General features: G+C 43.2%; 1 protein-coding gene across 3 annotated transcripts; it reads left to right on the forward strand.

Annotated features, from left to right (window-relative positions):
• Window positions 1-3,630: 3,630 nt before the first annotated feature.
• LOC121553583 (polymeric immunoglobulin receptor-like) lies at window positions 3,631-19,074 on the forward strand. 3 transcript variants are annotated; one of them, XM_041866816.1, is made up of 11 exons: window positions 3,631-3,753; window positions 5,815-6,126; window positions 6,349-6,675; window positions 7,149-7,197; window positions 11,930-12,018; window positions 12,161-12,201; window positions 17,598-17,666; window positions 18,016-18,087; window positions 18,257-18,325; window positions 18,490-18,543; window positions 18,700-19,074. In XM_041866816.1, exons 1-10 carry the CDS (start codon window positions 3,696-3,698, stop codon window positions 18,541-18,543), a joined length of 1,140 nt encoding a protein of 379 aa, XP_041722750.1. In that variant the 5' UTR covers window positions 3,631-3,695; the 3' UTR covers window positions 18,700-19,074. The 3 variants fall into 3 exon arrangements, with proteins under 3 accessions (XP_041722750.1, XP_041722749.1, XP_041722751.1); XM_041866815.1 differs by having other exon boundaries at window positions 18,703-19,074; XM_041866817.1 differs by having other exon boundaries at window positions 18,260-18,325.
• Window positions 19,075-21,336: the final 2,262 nt, after the last annotated feature.

Here is a 21,336-nt window from a genome sequence, read left to right on the forward strand (position 1 = left end):
AGGGAGGAGGTCAGAGACCTGGCCGTGTGGTGCCAGGATAACAGCCTCTCCCTCAATGTGATCAAATCAAATCAAATCAAATCAAATCAAATTTTATTGGTCACATGCGCCGAATACAACAGGTGCAGACATTACAGTGAAATGCTTACTTACAGCCCTTAACCAACAGTGCATTTATTTTTAACTAAAAAAGTAAAAATAAAACAACAACAAAAAAAGTGTTGAGAAAGAAAAGAGCAGAAGTAAAATAAAGTGACAGTAGGGAGGCTATATATACAGGGGGGTACCGTTGCAGAGTCAATGTGCGGGGGCACCGGCTAGTTGAGGTAGTTGAGGTAATATGTACATGTGGGTAGAGTTAAAGTGACTATGCATAAATCATTAACAGAGTAGCAGCAGCGTAAAAAGGATGGGGTGGGGGGGCAGTGCAAATAGTCCGGGTAGCCATGATTAGCTGTTCAGGAGTCTTATGGCTTGGGGGTAGAAGCTGTTGAGAAGTCTTTTGGACCTAGACTTGGCACTCCGGTACCGCTTGCCGTGCGGTAGCAGAGAGAACAGTCTATGACTAGGGTGGCTGGAGTCTTTGACAATTTTGAGGGCCTTCCTCTGACACCGCCTGGTATAGAGGTCCTGGATGGCAGGAAGCTTGGCCCCAGTGATGTACTGGGCCGTACGCACTACACTCTGTAGTGCTTTGCGGTCGGAGGCCAAGCAGTTGCCAAGACAAAGGAGATGATTGTGGACTACAGGAAAAAAAAAGAGGACTGAGCACACCCCCATTCTCATCGACGGGGCCGTAGTGGAACAGGTTGAGAGCTTCAAGTACCTTGGTGTCCACATCACCAACACTATAATGGTCCAAACACACCAAGACAGTCGTGAAGAGGGCACGACAAAACCTATTCCCCCTCAGGAGACTGAAAAGATTTGGCATGGGTCCTCAGATCCTCAAAAAGTTATACAGCTGCACCATCGAGAGCATCCTGACTTGTTGCATCACCGCCTGGTATGGCAACTGCTCTCCCTCCGACCGCAAGGCACTACAGAGTGTAGTGCGTATGGCCCAGTACATCACTGGGGTCAAGCTTCCTGCCATCCAGGACCTCTATTCCAGGTGGTGTCAGAGGAGGGCCCTCAAAATTGTCAAAGACTCCAGCCACCCTAGTCATAGTATGTTCTAACCGGTGGCCCTGCACATTGACTCTGTACCGGTACCCCCTGTATATAGATGTGATGAGTGTGATACAGAGTTTATTCCGTCGTACACAAATAGCGACACACGGAAACAGGCACAGGGGAAACTATCTACCCTGGCAATACACGGTACGGGATACTCCAACAATATACAGGCACAGGGGAAATATCTACCCCGGCAATACAAAGGGAGAGTAGCTCCACCAAGCTACACTACTCTCACAAATAACAATCACCCACAAGGACAAGGGGGGCAGAGGGAACACTTATACACTGACTAATGAGGGGATAAGAACCAGGTGTGTGTAATTGACAAGACAAGACAAATGGAATGATAATAAATGGAGCGGCAGTGGCTAGTAAGCCGGTGACGACGAATGCCGAAGCCTGCCCGAACAAGGAAGGGAGGCAGCCTCTGCGGAAGTCGTGACAATATCCTCCCTACTGTTATTTTATTTTACTGCTCCTCTTAAATTATTTGCTATTTTTATATTTTACTTATCTATTTTTTACTAAACACTTTTTTTATTTTCTTAAAACTGCATTGTTGGTTAAGGGCTTGTAAGTAAGCATTTCACTGAAAGGTCTACACCTGTGTGTGTGTTTTGCTGCAAAGAAACAACTAAGAAGAAGAGGCCAAGAAACATGAGCAATGGACATTAGACCGGTGGAAATCTGTCATTTGGTCTGATGAGTCCAAATTTGAGATTTTTGGTTCCAACCGCCGTGTCTTTGCGAGATGCAGAGTAGGTGATGGATGATCTCCGCATGTGTGGTTCCCACCGTGAAGCATGGAGGAGGAGGTGTGATGGTGTGGGGGTGCTTTTCTGGTGACACTGTCTGTGATTTATTTAGAATTCAAGGCACACTTAACCAGCATGCCGACCACAGCATTCTGCAGCGATACGCCATCCCATCTGGTTTGCGCTTAGTGGAACTGTCATTTGTTTTTCAACAGGACGATGACCCAAAACATACCTCCAGGCTGTTTAAGGGCTATTTGACCAAGAAAGAGAGTAATGGAGTGCTGCATCAGATGACCTGGCCTCCACAATCACCCGACCTCAACCCAATTGAGATGGTTTGGGATGAGTTGGACCGCAGAGTGAAGGAAAAGCATCCAACAAGTGCTCAGCGTGGGAACTCCTTCAAGACTGTTGGAAAAGCATTCCTCATGAAACTGGTTGAGAGAATGCAAAGAGTGTGCAAAGCTGTCATCAAGGCAAAGGGTGGATACTTTGAAGAATCTAACATTTAAAATATATTTTGATTTGTTTAACACGTTTTTGGTTACTACATGATTCCATATGTGTTATTTCATAGTTTTGATGTCTTCACTATTATTCTACAATTTAGAAAATAGTAAAAATAAAGAAAAACCCTTGAATGAGTAGGTGTGTCCAAACTTTTGACTGGTACTGTATATTTAGAGAAAAAAATTTATATTTAGTGGCTAGCAAGCTAGCTAGCATTAGCAACGTTTGGTGGTCAATGAGACTGAGAGCCAGCTAGCTAACCAGCTGAGCTATCAAACAATGTAATAAAAGTATAATTTCGGACTCTAAAAATACTCCACCAACAAGCTCTCCATTTCAGGAATCACCGTAGTAAGTACTCCTGGTGCACTGTTAAATTATTTAGCCATTAATTTTTTAAAGAAAACTTTTTGCCATAGCCTTAACTAGCTTTCATGCGATTTAAAAGTGAGCTTGTCCAAGGTGTTGGACTCGACGACAGTTGCTATCCATTGGAGCACTGCAATTGGTTGCCTAAGTTCTGTGGCGGGGTTTAGCGAAGGGTCATTAGTGGTGCGACCAAATCATGGGCTGGTGTCGCCAACTGAAAATTTTTGTATGGAGCCCTGTGAATTGTCTCTTACACATATAATAGAACTTGTGAATGTTAAGATCTTTAGGCTATGCTCTCACATTAGTCCACAATTTGGAATTAGGCCTACTCATGTTACTAAATGAAAAAAATGCTATATGAGGTAAACGTTTTTTTTTTAAGTTAAAAAATATGTCTGGGTGATAGAAGTGAAGGTAATCCAAAATTAATACAAATGTAATCGGATTCCGTTACTCATTTTGAGTAATCCAAAGGATTACGTTACTGATTACTTTATTTTTAATGTAACTTTAATCAGTTACAGACCTCATTACTAACAGAAAGGACTATCAGACCATCACAGGACTCAGGAGTTTATAAATGTATGACGTTATCAGGGTATTGAGGATGGGGAACAATCCACACGCAATTATTGTATAAATCAGCGTATGTATTAACATCAACCTTGGTTCAGGTTTAACAGTTCAACATTGACTACACAAGGTCTTGCACGGGGCACATGGTTGCATTGTCATTAAGACAGTAAGAGTTAAAGAAGTGATATCTATGTGGATCAGGAAGTAGAGTCAGTTGCCTGGGTGCCTTGAGCCCTGACACACACCAGTTTGCCCGTACAAACATAAATACTGTCAGACTTTCTCGCTCATCCACTCATGGCAACACATCACCTCCTTGTCCTGGACATCTTTTTCTTCCTCACTGGACTCTCAGGTAAGTGAGGGAAGACATTTTGTTGTTTGATATTATTAGACTTACTTCCTCTAACTCAGTACATGCTGAAAGTCATAACACTTATAATGTTCTGTCTACTTTGTCCATAGACATTGTAGTCACATTAAAGATTTTCAGTATGTTGTGCTCAGATGTATTGATGAATGCCGTTTTTATTATCTTGTGAAACAGTTGTATTTTTCTAGTTTTTGCATAACACATTTAAATACAACTTCCAGTAAAAGAGAACTAACACATTAAGAAGAGTGGAGTGCTTCTTTGGTTATAGTTGTATACCATGAGGTGCTCTTTAATCATGGCATGAAATACTACAGAACAAAAATAAGTTGATGCTTGATAGTAAAAATGCTGAAAAAGCCTTTTTGCAGACCAACTTCCAGAAGTAATTAAGGCACTCTCATGTAGTGGAAAAAGGTCAAATCCTTTGTTTACGGCTTATGCATAGCAAGAATTTAAAAGATTACTGGCGGGTTGCGGCTACAAGGGTGACAAAGAATAGGGGTGGACAGACAGGTGTACAGTGCATTCGGAAAGTATTCAGACCCCTTGACTTTTCCACATTTTGTTACATTACAGCCTTATTCTAAATTGTATTAAATTGTCCCCCCCCATCAATCTACACACAATACCCCATAATGACAAAGCAAAAATAGGTTTTTAGATTTTCTTGCAAATTTACAAAAAAATTTAAACTCAAATATCACTTTTACATAAGTATTCAGACCCTTTACTCAACACTTTACTGAAGCACCTTTGGCAGCGATTACAGCCTGAAGTCTTGGGTATGACGCTACAAACGTGGCACACCTGTATTTGGGGAGTTTCTCCCATTCTTCTCTGCAGATCCTCTCAAGCTCTGTCAGGTTGGATGGGGAGCGTCGCTGCACAGCTATCTTCAGGTCTCTCCAGAGATGTTAGATCGGATTCAAGTCCGGGCTCTGGCTTGGCCACTCAAGGACATTCAGAAACTTGTCCCGAAGCCAAACCTGCGTTGGGTTGGCTGTGTGCTTAGGGTCGTTGTCCTGTTGGTAGGTGAACCTTCGCCCCAGTCTGAGGTCCTGAGCGCTCTGGAGCAGGTTTTCATCAAGGATCTCTTTGTACTTTGCGCCGTTCATCTTTCCCTCAATCCTGACTTGTCTCTCAGTCCCTGTTGTGAAAAACATCCCCACAGCATGATGCTGCCACCACCATGCTTCACCGTAGGGATGGTGCCAGGTTTCCTCCAGACGTGACACTTGGCATTCAGGCCAAAGAGTTCAGTCTTGGTTTCATCAGACCAGAGAATCGTGTTTCTCATGGTCTGAGAGTACTTTAGGTGCCTTTTAGCAAACTCCAAGCGAGTAGTCATGTGCTTTTTACTGAGGAGTGGCTTCCCTCTGGCCATTAAGGCCTGATTGGTGGAGTGCTGCAGAGATGGTTGTCCTTCTAGAAGGTTCTCCCATCTCCACAGAGGAACTCTGGAGCTCTGTCAGAGTGACCATCAGGTTCTTGGTCACCTCCCGGACCAAGGCCCTTCTCCCCCGATTGCTCAGTTTGGCCGGGCGGCCAGCTCTAGGAAGAGACTTGGTGGTTCCAAACTTGGAGGCCACTGTGTTCTTGAGGACCTTCAATGCTGCAGAAATGTTTTGGTACCCTTCCCCAGATCTGTGCCTCGACACAATCCTGTCTCGGAGCGCTACGGACAATTCCTTCGATCTCATGGCTTGGTTTTTGCTCTGTCAAGAACTGTCAACTGTGGGGCCTTATATGGACAGGTGTGTGCCTTTCCAAATCATATCCAATCAATTGAATTTACCACAGGTGGACTCCAATCAAATTGTAGAAACATCTCAAGGATGATCAATGGAAACAGGATGCACCTGAGCTCAATTTCGAGTCTCATAGCAAAGGGTCTGAATACTTATGTAAATAAGGTTTTAAACTTTTTATAAATGTGCGAAATCTTCTAAAAACCTGTAATGTAACCATATGTGTTACATGTCAAGGGGTCTGAATACTTTCCAAAGGCACTCTATGTATTTTCTGTTGTTGTGTCTACAGGTATTCACAGTGTGTCCACAGTGAGTCATGTGTCTGTAAAGCAAGGAGGCTCCATCACCATCCCATGTCTCTATCATCATGGCTCTGAAAAACATGTGAAATACTGGTGTAGTGGATATTTTTTCTTTTCTTGCTCTACTCGAATACGTACTGACTCTCAGAGTGCATCTAATTGGTTGTCCATCTCTGATAATGTTACTACAAGAGTCTTCACTGTGACCATGAAGAATCTGCAACCAAGGGTCTCTGGATATTTCTGGTGTGCTGTGGAGAAAGGTGACAAAACTCATCTGTATCTGTCAGTTGCCACAGGTGAGATCCTTACCTTTCTGATCATTAAAATATCATCTACTGTTTAGTAATACCATGTAAAATTGATTGGTTTAGATGAGTATCTGGCCTCATAATTGTATTTAAACCATTTGTGTTTTCTGATCTAGATTTTCCTTTTAAAAATGACCGAACATGTACTCTGTATGGGGATTATTTGACATTCACACAAATATTGACCCTTTAAATCCATTCATTGTGCAGGTACTGCAGGACTCTATGTGGACCAACAACATGTGACTGGAGTTGAAGGACAGAGTGTCACTGTCAATTGTAACTATAGTAACTCTGGAGGTTTCTGCTGGTGCAGGCTGGGTGGCTCCTGTGTGGAGAGCAGAGTTGGGAATTTAGATGGAGCATCAGTAGAATTAAAGCGGATTCCTGCCAATGGAAAAAAAGTCATGATCATAACAATGAGTCAACTAAAAATGAAGAACACTGGCTGGTACTGGTGTGCAGTTGGAGACCTACAGATGCCTGTTCATATCACTGTCAATCAACCAACCACAACACAGATTAACACCACCACAAGTAAGTACAGAGCAATCCCATATAACCAAGTATGATTCCCTTTTTATTTATCCAGTGTTGTTAGAGATTAAGGAACATTGAAAGGTCTTCTGAAACAAAGTGGAAATCTTTTGACCACACATTCTCTTGAGATGATCCTGTCAGTCATGTTAAAGATCATTGAGAACCGGAACATTCTTTATACAACTGTTTTATCATATCTACCACCTAGATTTGAAATGAATACTGAAAATGATAAGAATTTGATTTTAACGCATGTGTCAAACACAAGCTAAGAAAGTATTATAGAGCTTAGTTAATCAACATCCCAGTTACCTGGTTTTAATCATATAAATCTAAATTATACACAAGTCAGTTTAATGGAGCGACATATTGGAGCTTCTCACAGCGACAAAAGCTCCAACCAATCACTAAACTTCACTAACAAGTGCTGAGTAACATTTCTCAGCCCACAGTCACCCCTTCTTTTACAGACCAGAACAATGGGGTAACTGATGAGAAGCGACAGGAAAGGATCCAGAGGTTTGTATTCAGTCTACTGCATATCCCTCACTTTAACAGGGGCAGCAGGCAATGTTCCTGTCACACCCTGATCTGTTTCACCTGTCTTGTGATTGTCTTCAACCCCCACCAGGTGTCTCCCATTACCTCAAGTGTATTTATACCTGCGTTTTCTGTTTGTCTGTTGCCAGTTCGTCTTGTCCCGTCAGGTCCTACCAGCTTGTTCCCGTGTTTCCTGTGCGCTAGTTTTTGCTTTTTCTAGTCTTCCCAGTTCTGACCTTTCTGCCTGTCCTGACCCTGATCCTGCCTGCCGTCCTCTAACTGCCTGACTCTTATTTGGATTACGACTCTTTGCCTGCCTTGACCTACCGATTGTCTGCCCCTTGTACTATAATAAACTCTGGGACACGTACTCTCCGCCTCCTGTGTCTGCATCTGGGTCTTAGCCTGAGCCGTGATAGTTCCCTCTAATTGTTTTAGGCTATGACCAAATTTCAGGTCTGCTGAGCGCAAACTTTGTGAAAATTCTGTGCAATTTCCAGCGTGCGTTTACTGTGAACACTGAGGCTGTACCTGCTTTAATTTACTGTTTTAACAGTGGCCAAGTAGGCTACTGTGGCCATTTGACCATAATGTAGGCCTACCAGAGTGGCCTAGCATAAAAAACGATATATCAGATAACATTTTAACATGGAAATAGCGGTTCTATCCTTCAGCCTACAGTAGTAGCAGTGTTCAATGTAGGCCTACATTCCATGAGACTTTTGAAAAAAAAACATGCAGGGTTTGACATTAATTATCCACTTGTCCTTCAGACAAGGAGGTGACTGAACATACAAAATACAATTCATTATTATTCCTGTACCATTATTACAGAGAATCAGCCAAATTATGCTACCCTCTGCCTATTGACTACTGAGCTTATTCAAGTCTGTCTCAAAATATAACACTGCCCCTTTAAGTCATAAAAAAAGCTCTTTACCTGACTTGTTTTTCAAAGATGGCTAGAAATGTACACGTTTAGTGCTCTTGTAGGAAGCAGTCACTCCCACATTGCTGAATACAAATTAGTTATAACTGGGCTAATAACTCACTAACTAGATAATAATATGAACCAATGTGAACACATGGCTACATGCAGCTCTTGCTTTGATCTCAAAACAAGCACATAATAATCGCTCATGCTGTAAAACAGTCCAGTTCAAAGTGAATGGCACAAATCCATATATGGCAATGGTCTATTTGCATATACAGTGCTATGAAAAAGTATTTGCCCCCTTTCTAATTTTCTCTACTTTTGCATATTTGTGATACTGAATGTTATCAGATCTTCAACCAAAACCTAATATTAGATAAAGGAAACATAAGTGGACAAATAACACAACAATTACATATTTATTTCATAAACAAAGTTATGCAACACCCAATTCCCCTGTGTGGAAAAAGTAATTGCCACCTTACACTCAATAACTGGTTGTGCCACCTTTAGCTGCAATGACTCCAACCAAATGCTTCCTGTAGTTGTTGATCAGTCTCTCACGTCGCTGTGGAGGAATTTTGGCCCACTCTTCCATGCAGAACTGCTTTAACTCAGTGACGTGTGGGTTTTCAAGCAGGAACTGCTCGTTTCAAGTCCTGCCACAACATCTCAATTGGGATTAGGTCTGGATTTTTACTAGGCCATTCCAAAACTTCCAATTTGTTGCTTTTTCATCAATTTTCATGTAGACTTGATTGTGTGTTTTGGATCATTGTCTTGCTGCATGACCCAGCTGCGCTTCAGCTTCAGCTCACAGACGGATGGTCTGACATTCTCCTGTAGAATTCTCTGATACAGAGCAGAATTCATGGTTCCTTCTATTAAGGCAAGTCGTCCAGGTCCTGAGGCACCAAAGCATCCCCAAACCATCACACCCCCACCACCATGCTTGACCTTTGGTATGATGTTCTTACTGTGGAATGCAGAGTTTGGTTTTCGCCAGGTATTACTGGAACCATGTCGTCCAAAAAGTTATACTTTTGAATCATCTGTCCATAGAACGTTCTTCCAAGAGTCTTGATGACCATCCAGGTGCTTTTTGACAAACTTGAGTCAACTTTTTGGACGAGATGGGTCCCATTATGCCTGGCAAAAACCAAACACTGCATTCCACAGTAAGAACATCATCGTTTTGGTTGAAGATCTGATAACATTCAGTATCACAAATATGCAAAAGTAGAGAAAATTAGAAAGGGGGCAAATACTTTTTCAAAGCACTGTAGGTCTACTGCAGATCTGATTGTTTATGGTGCACTGGTCTGTAGAGTATTGGCCTGAGTTGTACCTGTCAAGGCAATAGAATCCTACTCCGGTGCATTCTGCCTAGAACAAAATCTCTTGCCTAGTTAGTTTTGCATACTAAGTATTGCATAGTTCGGTTTGCTTTGGTATATTGCATTGAAAGTGGCTAATATTGCATTGATTCGATCACAATTCCCACAGTAAAGGGAAACGTTTATAGTGTTAACTAACAGGGAAAACTTGAGAAAGTTGAGTGAAGTTCAATCTCATGCTTCTCTGTGCAGGCTGATATTTCTTCTGTGGGGGAGCTGCGCGCAGCTTAGAGGGAACAGGTAGCCTAATGGTTAAGAGCGTTGGGACAGTAACGAACGGAAGGACGCTGTTCGAATCCCCTAGCTGACTAGGTGAAAAATCTGTCGATGTGCCCTTGAGCAAGGCACTTAACCCTAATTGCTCCTGTAAGTCGCTCTGGATAAGAGCGTCTGCTAAATGACTAAAATGTAATAGTCATTCAAACAGTTGGTAATACTGTAAGGGTGTGGGGGCAACGGTGTCGATTTAATTTTCATAAGAATGTGTACAAAACGAAACACCTTCCTTAAATGTTCTTGCTTAAACATATACCACTTCCCCATGGTTAGATATCTTTGGGCGTGTACTGTGACATAAATAAGCATTTGTGGCATTCTCTTCTCCTCCCTCTTTTGGTAAAGTTCCTGTTTCCTTACTTCCTAACGTTAATGGACCGCTAGGCTAACTGCCGTGATAATATGATAGGCCATCAAGTACAGTGGGGTAAAAAAGTATTTAGTCAGCCACCAATTGTGCAAGTTCTCCCACTTAAAAAGATGAGAGAGGCCTGTAATTTTCATCATAGGTACACGTCAACTATGACAGACAAAATGAGAAAAAATTAATCCAGAAAATCACATTGTAGGATTTTTTATGAATTTATTTGCAAATGATGGTGGAAAATAAGTATTTGGTCAATAACAAAAGTTTCTCAATACTTTGTTATATACCCTTTGTTGGCAACGACACAGGTCAAACGTTTTCTGTAAGTCTTCACAAGGTTTTCACTCACTGTTGCTGGTATTTTGGCCCATTCCTCCATGCAGATCTCCTCTAGAGCAGTGATGTTTTGGGGCTGTCGCTGGGCAACACAGACTTTCAACTCCCTCCAAAGATTTTCTATGGGGTTGAGATCTGGAGACTGGCTAGGCCACTCCAGGACCTTGAAATGCTTTTGACGAAGCCACTCCTTCATTGCCCGGGCGGTGTGTTTGGGATCATTGTCATGCTGAAAGACCCAGCCACGTTTCATCTTCAATGCCCTTGCTGATGGAAGAAGGTTTTCATTCACAATCTCACGATACATGGCCCCATTCATTCTTTCCTTTACACAGATCAGTCGTCCTGGTCCCTTTGCAGAAAAACAGCCCCAAAGCATGATGTTTCCACCCCCATGCCTCACAGTAGGTATGGTGTTCTTTGGATGCAACTCAGCATTCTTTGTCCTTCAAACACGACGAGTTGAGTTTTTACCAAAAAGTTCTATTTTGGTTTCATCTGACCATATGACATTCTCCCAATCCTCTTCTGGATCATCCAAATGCACTCTAGCAAACTTCAGACGGGCCTGGACATGTACTGGCTTAAGCAGGGGGACACGTCTGGCACTGCAGGATTTGAGTCCCTGGCGGCGTAGTGTGTTACTGATGGTAGGCTTTGTTACTTTGGTCCCAGCTCTCTGCATGTCATTCACTAGGTCCCCCTGTGGGGTTCTGGGATTTTTGCTCACCGTTCTTGTGATCATTTTGACCCCACGGGGTGAGATCTTGCGTGGAGCCCCAGATCGAGGGAGATTATCAGTGGTCTTGTATGTCTTCCATTTCCTAATAATTGCTCCCACAGTTGATTTCTTCAAACCAAGCTGCTTACCTATTGCAGATTCAGTCTTCCCAGCCTGGTGCAGGTCTACAATTTTGTTTCTGGTGTCCTTTGACAGCTCTTTGGTCTTGGCCATAGTGGAGTTTGGAATGTGACTGTTTGAGGTTGTGGACAGGTGTCTTTTATACTGATAACAAGTTCAAACAGGTGCCATTAATACAGGTAACGAGTGGAGGACAGGAGCCTCTTAAAGAAGAAGTTACAGGTCTGTGAGAGACAGAAATCTTGCTTGTTTGTAGGTGACCAAATACTTATTTTCCACCATAATTTGCAAATAAATTCATAAAAAATCCTACAATGTGATTTTATGGATTTTCTTTTCTGAACTTGTCTGCCATAGTTGACGTGTACCTATGATGAAAATTACAGGCCTCTCTCATCTTTTTAAGTGGGAGAACATGCACAATTGGTGGCTGACTAAATACTTTTTTCCCCCACTGTATTTCCACTCTCACAACCATGCAAACAAAAATGATGCCTATGACACGTAGATCAATGACTGTGATTGTCTATATATTCCAGTTTGCTGGTAGTCCTGCTCATTCCCCTGAGCCTGTTGGGGGTGGTGATAGCTGGTACCTTGGTCACATGGAAGATGTTGATAAAACATAGTAAGTATTTGATAAATTGATCAAATAAAACAATGACTAATGTCACTTGCAGAATATAATAAATACAGGACAGTTGCTACTACAAATGAAAGGTTTGACATCAAAGATCATTAGTACCAACATCCTATTTTCTTTATTCCAGAGGACAAGAAGGCAAAGGGCCAACCACCAAACACCTCAGTAGTAAGCTATGATCATGTTATCTTCTCACTCATCTGTTCCTTTCTCTTCTTGATATTCTAGGGTTCTCTTTGATTAATAGTTAGTCATAACTAACACTAAATCAATCCGATCTCTTATGTTTACTGGACTCAAGAATATTAAGTTAAACAGTTTAAAGAGAACTGGGTTTCTTAATTTAGTCATGCACTGACTATGCATATTTTACTTCCTCAAATCACTCACCACAAGTCCTGAATGCAAAGGTCATTGAACTAAATGACTATCGCCCCGTAGCACTCACTTCTGTCATCATGAAATGCTTTGAGAGACTAGTCAAGGATCATATCACCTCCACCTTACCTGTCACCATAGACCCACTTCAATTTGCATACCGCCCCAATAGGTCCACAGACGATGCAATTGCCATCACACTGCACACTGCCCTATCCCATCTGGACAAGAGGAATACCTACAGTGAGGGAAAAAAGTATTTGATCCCCTGCTGATTTTGTACGTTTGCCCACTGACAAAGAAATGATCAGTCTATAATTTTAATAGTAGGTTTATTTGAACAGTGAGAGACAGAATAACAACCAAATAATCCAGAAAAACGCATGTTAAAAATGTTATAAATTGATTTGCATTTTAATGAGGGAAATAAGTATTTGACCCCCTCTCAATCAGAAAGATTTCTGGCTCCCAGGTGTCTTTTATACAGGTAACGAGCTGAGATTAGGAGCACACTCTTAAAGGGAGTGCTCCTAATCTCAGTTTGTTACCTGTATAAAAGACACCTGTCCACAGAAGCAATCAATCAGATTCCAAACTTTCCACCATGGCCAAGACCAAAGAGCTCTCCAAGGATGTCAGGGACAAGATTGTAGACCTACACAAGGCTGGAATGGGCTACAAGACCATCGCCAAGCAGCTTGGTGAGAAGGTGACATCAGATGGTGCGATTATTCGCAAATGGAAGAAACACAAAATAACTGTCAATCTCCCTCGGCCTGGGGCTCCATGCAAGTTCTCACCTCGTGGAGTTGCAATGATCATGAGAACGGTGAGGAATCAGCCCAGAACTACACAGGAGGATCTTGTCAATTATCTCAAGGCAGCTGGGACCATAGTCACTAAGAAAACAATTGGTAACACACTACGCCGTGAAGGACTGAAATCCTGCAGCGCCCGCAAGGTCCCCCTGCTCAAGAGAGCACATATACAGGCCCGTCTGAAGTTTGCCAATGAACATCTGAATGATTCAGAGGAGAACTGGGTGAAAGTGTTGTGGTCAGATGAGACCAAAATCGAGCTCTTTGGCATCAACTCAACTCGCCGTGTTTGGAGGAGGAGGAATGCTGCCTATGACTCCAAGAACACCATCCCCACCGTCAAACATGGAGGTGGAAACATTATGCTTTGGGGGTGTTTTTCTGCTAAGGGGACAGGACAACTTCACCACATCAAAGGGACGATGGACGGGGCCATGTACCGTCAAATCTTGGGTGAGAACCTCCTTCCCTCAGCCAGGGCATTGAAAATGGGTCGTGGATGGGTATTCCAGCATGACAATGACCCAAAACACACGGCCAAGGCAACAAAGGAGTGGCTCAAGAAGAAGCACATTAAAGTCCTGGAGTGGCCTAGCCAGTCTCCAGACCTTAATCCCATAGAAAATCTGTGGAAGGAGCTGAAGGTTCGAGTTGCCAAACGTCAGCCTCGAAACCTTAATGCCTTGGAGAAGATCTGCAAAGAGGAGTGGGACAAAATCCCTCCTGAGATGTGTGCAAACCTGGTGGCCAACTACAAGAAACGTCTGACCTCTGTGATTCCCAACAAGGGTTTTGCCACCAAGTACTAAGTCATGTTTTGCAGATGGGTCAAATACTTATTTCCCTCATTAAAATGCAAATCAATTTATAACATTTTTGACATACGTTTTTCTGGATTTTTTTGTTGTTATTTTGTCTCTCAATGTTCAAATAAACCTACCATTAAAATTATAGACTGATCATGTCTTTGTCAGTGGGCAAACGTACAAAATCAGCAGGGGATCAAATACTTTTTTCCCTCACTGTATGTAAGAATGCTGTTCATTGACTATAGCTCAGCATTCAACACCATAGTACCCTCCAAGCTCATCATCAAGCTTGAGGCCCTGGGTCTCAACCCCGCCTTGTGCAATTGGGTCATGGACTTCCTGACGTGCCGCCCCCAGGTAGTGAAGGTAGGAAACAACATCTCCACTTCGCTGATCCTCAACGCTGGGGCCCCACAAGGGCGTGTGCTCAGCCCCCTCCAGTACTCCCTGTTCACCCATGACTGCGTAGCCATGCACACCTCCAACTCAATCATCAAGTTTGCAGACGACACAACAGTAGTAGGCTTGATTACCAACAACGATGAGACAGCCTACAGGGAGGAGGTGAGGGCTCTCGGAGTGTGGTGTCAGGAAAATAACCTCTCACTCAACGTCAAAAAAACTAAGGAGATGATCGTGGACTTCAGGAAACAGCAGAGGGACTACCCCCCTATCCACATCGACGGGACAGCAGTGGAGAAGGTGGAAAGTTTTAAGTTCCTCTGCGTACATATCACTGACAAACTGAAATGGTCCACCCACACAGACAGTGTGGTGAAGAAGGCTCAACAGCGTCTCTTCAACCTCAGGAGGCTGAAGAAATGTGGCCTGTCACCTAAAACCCTCAAAAACATTTACAGATGCACAATTGAGAGCATCCTGTCGGGCTGTATCACCGCCTGGTACGGCAACTGCACCGCCCACAACCGCAGGGCTGCACCGCCCAGAGGGTGGTGCGGTCTGCACAACGCATCACCGGGGGCAAACTACCTGCCCTCCAGGACACCTACAGCCCCCGATGTCAAAAAGATAATTAAGGACAACTATCACCTGAGCCACTGCCTGTTCACCCCACTATCATCCAGAAGGCGAGGTCAGTACAGGTGCATCAAAGCTGGGACCAAGAGACTGAAAAACAGCTTCTATCTCAAGGCCATCAGACTGTTAAACAGCATTCACTAGCACAGAGAGGCTGCTGCCTACATTCAGACTTGAAAATCACTGGCCACTTTAATAAATGGAACACTAGTCACTTTAATAATGCCACTTTAATAATGTTTACATATCTTGCATTACCCATCTCATATGTATATACTGTATTCTATACTATCTATCGCATCTTAGCCTATGCCACTCTGATAATGACATTGCTCATCCATATATTTATGTATTCTTATTCTATTCCTTTACTTAGATTTGTGTGTATTAGATTTTTGTTGTTGAACTGTTAGATATTACTTGCTAGATATTGCTGCACTGTCGGAACTAGAAGCACAAGCATTTCGCTACACTCACAATAACATCTGCTAACCATGTGTATGTGACCAATAAATTTGATTTGATTTGGACAATTGAAAGATAACAAATAAAATGAAATCAAATTGTATTTGTCACATGCACCGAATACAACAGGTGTAGACCTTACCGTGAAATGCTTACTTACAATCCCTTAACCAACAATGCAGTTCAAGAAATAGAGTTAAGAAAATATTTACTAAATAAACTAGAGTAAAAAATAAAATAAAAAGTAACAATAAAATAACAATAACGAGGCTATATAGAGGGGATACCGGTACCGAGTCAATGTGAGGAGATACAGGTTAGTCGAGGTAATTTGTACATGTAGGTAGGGGTAAAGTGACTATGCATAGATAATAAACACAGAATAGCAGGGGGGGGGGGGGTCAATGTAAATAGTCCAGGTGGCCATTTTATTAATTGTTCAGCAGTCTTATGGCTTGGGGGTAGAAGCTGTTAAGGAGCCTTTTGGACCTAGACTTGGCGCTCCGGTACTGCTTGCTTTGCGGTAGCAGAGAGAACAGTCTATGACTTGGGTGACTGGAGTCTTTGACAATTTTTTGGGCCTTCCTCTGACACCGCCTAGTACATAGGTCCTGGATGGCAGGAAGCTTGGCCCCAGCGATGTACTGGGCCGCACGCACTACCCTCTGTAGCGCCTTACGGTCAGATGCCGAGCAGTTGCCATACCAGGCGGTGATGCAACGGGTCAGGATGCTCTCGATGGTGCAGCTGTATAACATTTTGAGGATCTGGGGACCCATGCCAAATCTTTTCAGTCTCCTGAGGTGGAAAATGTGTTGTTGTGCCCTCTTCACGGCTGTCTTGGTGTGTTTGGACCATGATGGTTTGTTGGTGATGTGGATACCAAGGAACTTGAAACTCTTGACCCTCTCCACTACAGCCCCGTCAATGTTAATAGGGGCCTATTCGGCCCTCCTTTTCCTGTAGTCCACGATCATCTCCTTTGTCTTTCTCACATTGAGGGAGAGGTTGTTGTCCTGGCACCACACCGCCAGGTCTCTGACCTCCTCCCTATAGGTTGTCTCATCGTTGTCGGTGATCAGGCCTACCATTGTTGTGTCGTCAGCAAACTTAATGATGGTGTTGGAGTCGTGCTTGGCCACACAGTCGTGGGTGAACAGGGAGTACAGGAGGGGACTAAGCACGCACCCTTGAGGGGCACCAGTGTTGATGATCAGTGTGGCAGATGTGTTGCTGCCTACCCTTACCACCTGGGGGGCGGCCCGTCAGGAAGTCCAGGATCCAGTTGCAGAGAGAGGTGTTTAGTCCCAGGGTCCTAAGCTTAGCGATGAGCTTAGTGGGCACTATGGTGTTGAACACTGAGCTGTAGTCAATGAACAGCATTCTCACATGTGTTCCTTTTGTCCAGGTGGGAAAGGACAGTGTGGAGTGCAATTGAGATTGCGCCATCTGTGGATCTGTTGGGGCGGTATGCGAATTCGAGTGGGTCTAGGGTTTCCGGGATGATGGTGTTGATGTGAGCCATGACCAGCCTTTCAAAGCACTTCATGGCTACCGACGTGAGTGTTACGGGGCGGTAGTCATTTAGGCAGGTTACCTTCGCTTTCTTGGGCACAGGGACTATGGTTGTCTGCTTGAAACATGTAGGTATTACAGACGCAGTCAGGGAGAGGTTGAAAATGTCAGTGAAGACATTTGCCAGTTGGTCCGTGCATGCTCTGAGTACACGTCCTGGTAATCCGTCTGGCCCCGCGGCCTTGTGAATGTTGACCTGTTTAAAGGTCTTGCTCACATCGGCTGCGGAGAGCGTGATCACACAGTCGTCCGGAATAGCTGGTGCTCTCATGTATGCTTCAGTGTTGCTTGCCTCGAAGCGAGCATAAAAGGCATTTAGCTCGTCTGGTAGGCTCGCGTCACTGGGCAGCTCACATTTTGTGCATTCATTAGAAATACATTGCAAGTGCAAATTCATGTGTCAGTATGCATGAGAGGTACAACATCCTTCTATGGTAAAAAAACGTTTGATGTTTACAAGGTTTGTCTTTCATTCTTTCAGCAGCCTACTGAATCTGAGCAGGACATTACCTACAGCACTGTGAGTCACACCAAAGGAACAGCACAGCAGGTAAAAACCTAACCACTTTGACCCACCCCCCCAACCCAAACTAAACTCTCTGCAACCCAACTAAACCCCCCTCAAACTCAACCCAACCCCCTCCAACCCAACCTAAACCCTCTGCAACCCAACTAAACCCCCCCCAAACTCAACCCAACCCCCTCCAACCCAACCTATACCCTCTGCAATCCAACAAAAAAAACCTCAAACTCAACCCCTCTCCAATCCAACCTAAACCCTCAAAACCCAACTCAACAACCCTCAAACTAAACCCAACCCAACTCAAAGTGAAAGTCTACACTGTCTGTCTCTGTCTGAGTTGATGAGATCATGTTGCTCTCTCTCCTCCATCACACAGGGCCTAATCCCTGAGAGCCACGGTGACTTGTACAGCAATGTGATTCCTAAGCAGCACAGGACAGCACAAAATGTAAACTTTAAACTAAATAAACACATACTCACTGCTGGTCTTGTAGAGTATTTTTCTGTCTTGAGAAGCAGAACTTGAATTGACAGCCCTGATGTTTTGTAGAATGTAAAATGAATACAAAATGGATGTAAATGTTATCTGAATAACTTCCTGTGTAACTGTTTACCAGCAGGACCCATTTCCGTATGATGCAGTGACATACAGCACCGTTGTCACCAAGAACAAGACCCAACCAAATGTAGGCCTACATAAAAAGCTGCTCTATTGTGTTGATGATTTGCTTAACTTATTCATACCTGTATGTGTTTGTACTTGCAGAGCCTTATATTTATATAGGCTCTGTAAATCACCATTATAACTGGATCACTCTGTGTGTGTGTGTGTGTTCCTCCTCTCTAACAGGCAGCAGAACCAGATGATGTGGTCTACAGCACAGTGGCCCCACACCAGAGATAGGTCTGTGTGATCAGTGCAAACCATAATGTTTGCTATTTCCTTTCCTTTGCTGCACTTGACATTTTATCTGCACCATCTGACAAACTGATTGTTGTCTATTAGTAACCTATATGACTGGTATGTTCACTGATAACTGAATGTTCACTTTCTCTCCAGCAGGAGACAACAGCACAACAGAGACTGAGTAAAGTCCCTCCAAATGACAAACCTAGGCCTTGTTCCATTTGACTTCCTAGCTTCTACCTCTGGGGGTTACTGATCTGGAAGGACTGAATAAGACTAATGCCAGTCTATCACAGTCTTGTTCTTTTTCATTGTGCAGGCTCTGCTGGCTTAATAATGCCAGTGATGATGTATTATTACAAAGGCAGATGAATTTAGTGTAATTTTAGATTTTCTGAAAAACTAACAAAGTAAGACACTGTGTCTGCTGTAAGTCAGTGTTCCTCTGTGTATTCCAATGTTTAATGTATTCCACTGACCATGTGTATTTCCATGCTTCATATCTCAAATAAACTACTATAACAAGAAGTTTACCTGAAACGAATGCATGTACAACATCATTAAAAGGGGCTTAAAATACTTACAGTGCCTTTGGAAAGTATTCAGAACCCTTTACTTTTCCCACATTGTTAGGTTACAGCCTTATTCTAAAATTGATTGAATTGATTTTTCCCCCTCATCAATCTACACACAATACCCCATAATGACAAGGCAAAAACTGTATTTTTTTGTACACATTTTTGCTAATTAAAATTTAAAAAAAAAATGTAAATATCACATTTACATAAGTATTCAGACCCTTTACTCAGTACTTTGTTGAAGCACCTTTGGCAGCAATTACAGCCTCAAGTCTTCTTGGGTATGACGCTGCAAGCTTGGCACACCTGTATTTGGGGAGTTTCTCCCATTCTTCTCTGCACATCCTCTCAAGCTCTGTCAGGTTGGATGGGGAGCGTTGCAGCACAGCAATTTCAGGTTTCTCCAGAGATGTTCGATCGGGTTCAAGTCCGGGCTCTGGCTGGGCCACTCAATGACATTCAGAGACTTGTCCTGAAGCCACTCCTGCGTTGTCTTGGCTGTGTGATTAGGGTCGTTGTCATATTGGAAGGTGAAACTTCGCCCCAGTCTGAGGTCCTGAGCGCTTGTTGGGTATTCTTTCAGTAGAGTGGTACCCAAGATCAGACCCCATAGGTTAAAAATAGTACATCTTTCAAGACTATAAAGATTAAAATATAGCCAATTATAAAGACGTGGTAAATCTTTCTAGACTATAAAGACTCAAATATAGCTAATTATAAAGACAGAGTGTGGTACAGAATGGTACGGAGGATGAGGCAATAGGACTAAGTGAAGTGGAGTGTGGTACCGAGTGGTACACAAGGAGGGAGTCTGAGCCAGAGTCAGGAGATGGCTCTTGATTGATTATACTGTTATATATGAGGCAATGCATTAGGAAAGTCTTAAATGTATGTGGTTGAGAATGGGTTATGGATCTGCTATGTTTAAACCATATTTAAGTATCAATTGATATGTTTTGGAATAAACAGAGCAAAGCCAGGTGGTGGCTCTGTTATTTTTTACATGAGAAAGTTTGGTTTGGCCACCATTGTATCCAAACTAAATAAATATAGGAGGAGAAGTCTGATTTTGCCATTATTATAAATTAAGAGAGTGGGCGGAGCGGTCAAAATATGAACGTTTGGAGACAATGGTGGAGAAACTGAATTGGGAGGGTTTTAAGCTAAATATATGTAAAACGAGCAGGAATGGACATTGTGTTGTGGGTTAGTTGCTCTGCAGACCAGCTCGGCTTTTGTTGCTCTATGTAATAAAGTCTATCTTGATTCTACAAAAATTCTGGAAGAACTTTGATTTTTAATAAGTATAGTGATAATTTTCCACGACACGCTCTGGAGCAGGTTTTCATCAAGGGTCTCTCTGTACTTTGCTCCATTCATCATTGCCTCGATCCAGACTGGTCTCCCAGTCCCTGCCGCTGAAAAACATCCCCACAGCATGATGCCGCCACCACCATGCTTCACCGTAGGGATAGTGCAGGTTTCCTCCAGCCGTGACGATTGGCATTCAGGCCAAAGAGTTCAATCTTGGTTTCATCAGACCAGATAATATTTTTTCTCATGGTCTGAGAGTCTTTAGGTGCCTGTTGGCAAACTCCAAGCGGGCTGTCATGTGCCTTTTACTGAGGAGTGGCTTCAGTCTGGCCATTCTACAATTAAGGCCTGATTGGTGGAGTGCTGCAGAGATGGTTGTCCTTCTGGAAGGTTCTCCCATCTCCACAGAGGAACTCTAGAGCTCTGTCAGAGTGACCATTGGGTTCTTGGTCACCTCCCTGAACAAGGCCCTTCTCCCCCGATTTCTCAGTTTGGCTGGGCGGCCAGCTTTAGGAAGAGTCTTGGTGGTTCCAAACTTCTTCCATTTAAGAATGATGGAGACCATTGTGTTCTTGGGGACCTTCAAGGCTGCGGAAATGTTTTGGTACCCTTCCCCAGATCTGTTCCTCAACGCTCTACTGACAATTCCTTCGACCTCATGGCTTGCTTTTTACTCTGACATGCACTGTCAACTGTAGGACCTTATATAGACTGTTGTGAGCCTTTCAAAGTCATGTCCAATCAATTACCAATTTACCACAGGTGGACTCCAATCAAGTTGTAGAAACATCTCAAGGATGATCAATGGACACAGGACGTACCTGAGCTCAATTTCGAGTCTCAGAGCAAAGGGTCTGAATACTTATGTAAATAAGGTATTTTAGTTAATAAACTTGCA

The sequence above is a fragment of the Coregonus clupeaformis genome, chromosome 37 (genome assembly GCF_020615455.1).
Source record: "Coregonus clupeaformis isolate EN_2021a chromosome 37, ASM2061545v1, whole genome shotgun sequence".
In the NCBI taxonomy this organism is placed as follows: Eukaryota; Metazoa; Chordata; class Actinopteri; order Salmoniformes; family Salmonidae; genus Coregonus; species Coregonus clupeaformis.